The 5,837-nt window shown below is 32.3% G+C and overlaps 1 protein-coding gene across 1 annotated transcript; it reads left to right on the top strand.

Annotated features, from left to right (window-relative positions):
- The first annotated feature begins 987 nt into the window (after window positions 1-987).
- Window positions 988-4,054, top strand: ECHID (enoyl-CoA hydratase/isomerase D). The gene is made up of 9 exons (XM_079015697.1): window positions 988-1,361; window positions 1,436-1,558; window positions 1,674-1,775; window positions 2,692-2,730; window positions 2,819-2,917; window positions 3,019-3,066; window positions 3,171-3,266; window positions 3,623-3,745; window positions 3,818-4,054. Exons 1-9 carry the CDS (start codon window positions 1,095-1,097, stop codon window positions 3,932-3,934), a joined length of 1,014 nt encoding a protein of 337 aa, XP_078871823.1. The 5' UTR covers window positions 988-1,094; the 3' UTR covers window positions 3,935-4,054.
- Window positions 4,055-5,837: the final 1,783 nt, after the last annotated feature.

The raw sequence follows: 5,837 nt of genomic DNA, 5'->3' as shown, positions 1-5,837 counted from the left end.
TAGTATTTTCTGTAATATCACATGAACATTTTCAAGAAACAATAAACTTACTTTCTAAATTAAATGCTTATGAACTCACCAACATAAATGTTGATACACTTTCCAAATCACTTGTATTCTCAGGAAACTAATAAACAGGTTCTTGTACAAGTTTCAAGAAGATGGAGCATAGTAGCTTCAAGTCTTTGTTTTGTTATCTACTTTTGAAAACAATTAATCTATGTTATGTATTCAATGTAAACACTTTATTATCAATACAATAGTTGTTGTTGCTTTGATTACTATTTTACATTTGTTATGATACTGTACATAACGTCCTTCGCCCCCGAATGTTTCCGTCGTTCAGGTTTAGGGTGTGACATAGTGGATTTTCCTTCGAGGTGAGGGTCTGGGTTTTGAGAAGATGTTTGTAATTTGAAGAATTGATGAATTGGGTCGGTGATTGATTCATCTTTTTCGGCTTCAACTTGTAGAGATTCTAATGTGTTTTTGATGGAGAGCTTGGTGAGGAAGATGATGGAAGAGAGGGTATGAGAGAGAGAGAGAGAGAGAGAGAGAGAAAGAGAGATATTTTCTTTTATTTTTTATATTTTTTAGTCATAAAATAATTAAATAACAAAAAGAAAAGCAAAAAACAAATAGAAAATGACAAATCCGTCATTTTTAGTGTTTTTTAAACTGTTTTGGATCGAAACCGCAACAAAATAATAACTTTTAAACAATTAGTGTTAGTCTAAACATATTTGACCCAAAATAACATTTTTGGACATACATTCTTGCAATTTTGTCTAATCTTAATTATGTAAGTACGGTTTTTGCCTCCCAATTCTCGTATGCAAATTGAGTTGAATCAACTTTAAAAGGAAAGACACAAGCCACCTCTAATCAAAGTATCTTCTTTCATTTATGAAAAAAGTCACGCAATAATTTTGACATAGAAAAAGTCAAAATCAGCCCATTTGGTACCTTATCGGATAAGATAACGAAATCTTTAACCACCATTCCCAAACTGTCCTACAACGACACTTTCCCTCCATTTCCTTCCGATTCGTCGTCACCATCACCACCGCCACTGCAGCCATAATCGGATATCCATGGCCGCCGGAGTTCAAGAGAAAGACCTAGACACAGTGCGGAGGAGAGTTGCATCTGTCACCAACCACCTCCTTCCTCCGCCACCTCATTCGATTTCCCCAATTATAAGCTCCTCTAATTGCAGCGCTTCCATGAACGATAGCTATCATCGGATTCATGGCGAAGTTCCAAGCCATATACCTGTTTGGAAATTTTCGTCAGATGAGTCTGGAAAGGAATTCACCGACATTATTTACGAGAAAGCCGAAGGAGAAGCCATTGCCAAGGTTAGTAATTTGTCATATCAATCTCCAATTAGATAACTTTTTCAATTTATCAAAATTTCCCATTTGTATTTCAGATAACAATAAACAGACCTGAGAGGAGAAACGCATTTCGACCACATACAGTTAAGGAACTAATTCGTGCTTTCAATGATGCAAGAGATGATAGTAACATAGGTGTCATCATTCTCACTGGAAAGGTAACTACTAACACTGTATAGTGTCAAAAGTTTTGACCTTTGAAGAAGCCTATTTCCTCTGATTTTAAATCATAATCACATTACATTAGTGGTGATCGACAATTGACTGTTGCAGGGAACCAAGGCGTTTTGTAGCGGGGGTGATCAGGCACTCAGAAGTCAAGACGGTTATGCTGATTTTGAAAATTTTGGTCGACTTAACGTTCTTGATTTACAAGTAAATTTTTCTTACACATTTTTTTTTAAATTACCCGGTTTTTATTTGGTTGCAGATATATACTCTATAAATAAATAATTTTTTTTTCATAAAAGTTATGTAGGTTTTAATGTGATTTTGTTATGTTTTATCTTTATATTTGGAAACAAAAAGTTCCATTTATTATTATTAAATAATGTTTAAAGTAAATTCAAAGGTTTTTCCTTTATTTATAAAAGGGAAGTATGCATAAAAGTGTTGTTATTTTGGAAAAAGAAGTGATTCGTATACAACAATTTTTTTAAATACACAATAATTTATACTTTATAAAGTTGTACAATACAATGTTTTAATGCACAAATTGTTGTGTATAGAAAAAAAAATTTGTTGTGTACGAATCAAGTTCTAAAAGTTTTTTAACGGAAAATCTCAATTATTTAATTTTACACAATAATCTGTCATTTTCTATTAAAATAAAAATAAGGATTTTTTTTTGTTAATTTGGGCTTAATATTAAAGAATCGAGACTTTTCTGTTAAAAAAAAAATAGAACTTTATCAAAAAAGTTTCCCAAAATAATGAGACTTTTCTGCATATGTCACTTTATAAAACTATATTAAATTCATTCCATTACTATGGTCTAACCCAAAATGATCTTGGAATATAATGACCATTCCATCGCCTTGCTTATTTTTTTGTCGTCTTCTCTACAAATAAATAAACGATCTTGTGTTTTCAAGATTCTTTTTCTCTTATTAAAGGGTATTTCGGGTATCTGATAAATAATCAAACTCTTTCCTTAAACTTTTGTCAACTCAACCTATGCGATTTCATGAGACAAAGGGAGTACATAACTATGTATTCATGTTCTCTTGCCATATAACTTGATTCAAACAACCAAACATTGACTTGATGTGTGTACTTAATCCCAATATAGGTGCAAATTCGGCGCCTTCCAAAGCCAGTTATAGCAATGGTAATTTTCATTGGTTCTAATTCTAATTAACCTCATTATTTTATTCACTCACATTTAAGTAGTGAAATTCTTTGTTTCTTCCAACAAGGTTGCAGGCTATGCTGTTGGTGGAGGACATGTGTTGCATATGGTTTGTGATCTAACAATCGCAGCAGATAATGCTATTTTTGGTCAAACAGGTCCAAAGGTAATTGGTCAACAAACAATACACCATCCATTGAAGTTATTTTAAAATGTTATTAGTCAATTAATACCACATTGTTTGTGTTTGGTTTGTGAATGTATAAGGTGGGAAGCTTTGATGCTGGTTATGGGAGTTCGATAATGTCACGATTGGTAAAAGATTTTATATAAAACAAAATGAAATTCGAAAACCAAATTAGATTTTCTTTTTTAAAGTTGATTTGTCTTTTGTAACACGATTTATTTTCGTTAAACAGGTAGGCCCTAAAAAAGCTCGTGAAATGTGGTTTTTGGCACGATTCTACACTGCTCAAGAAGCAGAAAAGATGGGATTGATCAACACTGTAGTCCCCGTAAGTTCATTTTTCAAGAAAATAATCATTAATTCATGATCTATGTTTGTGTATTCATTTTTTGAATACCCAAAAAACCTCAAGGTGAATAAACCAAAATATCACAAAATGGACTTTTTGCAAAGAAGAAATCGCAAAATATTTTTAATAGTTTTTGTAGTGGGGAGCGTTCATTAAAGAAATTTCACAAAGTCCATTGTGTGATATTTCTTCAAAAGCTTGTCATTTTATCATAGAAGTCCACCCATTTTAGTGATTAGCCCTTTATAATATTAAGAGAACTTTTACCCATTTTGCTACATTTATATAATTAATATAGTTGCTTTACTAATGAGAAGCTTTAAATCCTATTGTAGCTAGAAAAGCTAGAAGAGGAAACAATTAAATGGTGTAGGGAGATCATAAGAAACAGCCCAACTGCCATTCGGGTGCTAAAATCTTCCTTAAATGCAGTCGATGATGGCCATGCTGGACTCCAGGTATTCATACTCCATATTCATATATTTTTTTTTATTTATTTTGAATAAATTGTTCATTTAATTTGCATTCAGGAAATTGGAGGAAATGCGACACTCATTTTCTATGGAACTGAAGAAGGTAACGAGGGAAAGACGGCATACATGGAACGTAGGCCTCCAAACTTTTCAAAGTTTCCTCGACGACCTTAACTTCATCGAGTTTTCTTGAATAATAATTGTTGTATTTATATTGTTGTATCAATTAATATTATTTTGCAAGAAATTGTAACAATAATCATTGCTCAATGAATGTGCATCAGTTTTCGATAAGGGTTAAATGCAATAAATAGCAATGTTCTTTCATTTCTTTGTTTGTTGCAAATTCCTACTTTCATTTCTTCGTGTTACAATATTGTACTTTGCAAAATTACCAAATAGCACAATGTCATCCAAATACGAAACAAAATTAGTGTTATAAATGGGTAATTTTTTTAAAGTATAATATCCTAATACGGAAACAAAAAAGTATAATGATATAAATTGGCAGATTTTTCAGAGTCATTGGTTTAATAAGAAAAAATGAAAATAAAATGTTGTGTTAGAAAGAAATGAAAGTATGCTGCTATAATACACTACACAATAAATGAAAGTACTTTGGTATATCCCGTATTTAACCATTTTATGTAAGCTCTTTGTTCGGTGGTCTACCATAATAATAATTGGTATGTAAAATCATGGTATTTGTTTTTTGTTTTTTTTTTTTTTATTTTAACATGAATTGACCATTATAATTCTTGTTCTTGTGCTTGTGACTAAGGATAGGAAAATGACTCATGACAAGGGCTTACTCAAGATAGGAGTTGTTGGTTGTGCCAAATTGGAAATGTGATAATATTACAATAAATTTTTTTCATGAAGTTGTCAAAGAAAAAGAAAGGGCATAACATGATTTGGGTGATCATCAATAGATTGACCAAAATTGCACTTTTCTTGGCAACACATGAAACATGGTCCATGAAGAAGTTTTTGGAACTCAAAATAATGAAGAAACATGGTGTACCATTTTTGAGTTCGTCGGATCAGACTAGTCGAGTTACATCTCAATTTTGGAGAAGTATGCAAGACGATCTTGGAATAATGTTGTGTTTAAACACCACATACCATACAAAAATCGACAGATAAAGTGAAGAACTATATAAAACATTGAAGATATGTTTCAGGCATGTATTTTGGAGTTCACTAGAATTTCGGATGAGCATTTACCCTTCATTGAATTTTCATACGGTAATAGTTATTATTCGACTATTAAAATGGCTCCTTATGAGTCATTCTATGGAAGGAAATTCTGGTCCCATCGTTTTAGCTACAAGTAGGAGAGAGTTTTTACCGGACCAAGTTTCATTCATGAAACCACAGAAAATGTGGAAATGATTCGACAAAGAATGTTGGTAAGTAAAGATAGGAAATAGTGTTATGCAAATTTGAAAAATCGACCCATGGTTTTCGAAGTGGGTGAACAAGTTTTGTTGAAGATCTCACCTTGGAGATGACTCTTACGTTTTGAAAAAAGATGGAAGTTGAATCCAATGTATATCGGTCCATTCACTATTTTGGAGAGAGTCGGGAAACTAACATATAATCTTGAATTCCATCCGAATTTAATGGTCTTCATAAGCTATCGAAGGAAATGTGAGTGGATGAGAACAACTGATAGATTGAAGAGCCCAAGACAATTAAAAAACTAAGAAGTCAGGAGAAAAACTGTTGTTTTAGTTCTAGTAAAACGGAAGCACTCAATGGGATCAAATCTTACTTGGAAAGTAGAGGATGAAATGAAGAAGCGCTATCCTAAAATATTTATTAAGGTGAAAACTAGTGTTGTCCCTTATTGATCCATTAGTTAGCCCAATGGACTAATCTAAAAAAGAAAACAGCTAATGGTGCATGTTGTTGGACTGAAGGTATTCTCAATTCCACGTTCGTGTCCTCATATTCATTTTTCTTGTTTATTTATCTATTTAAATAAATCATTCATATGATTTGCATTCAGGAACTTGGGAGGAAATACCACTCAATTTCTATGGAACTGATGAAAGTAACGGAGGGATAGGGA

Source organism: Lactuca serriola, chromosome 8 (assembly GCF_051521515.1).
Source record: "Lactuca serriola cultivar US96UC23 chromosome 8, Lser_US96UC23_V15, whole genome shotgun sequence".
In the NCBI taxonomy this organism is placed as follows: Eukaryota; Viridiplantae; Streptophyta; class Magnoliopsida; order Asterales; family Asteraceae; genus Lactuca; species Lactuca serriola.
Note: the sequence above shows the minus strand (reverse complement) of the source record. Positions and strands in the feature narration are given on the sequence as shown.

Bases quoted from the DNA above. Each gene is read 5' to 3' on its own strand.
- ECHID (XM_079015697.1), top strand. From the start codon at position 1,095: ATGGCCGCCGGAGTTCAAGAGAAAGACCTAGACACAGTGCGGAGGAGA. The intron at 3,067-3,170 runs GTAAAAGATTTT...TTCGTTAAACAG, and splicing joins GTTCGATAATGTCACGATTG to GTAGGCCCTAAAAAAGCTCG. The intron at 3,746-3,817 runs GTATTCATACTC...ATTTGCATTCAG, and splicing joins ATGGCCATGCTGGACTCCAG to GAAATTGGAGGAAATGCGAC.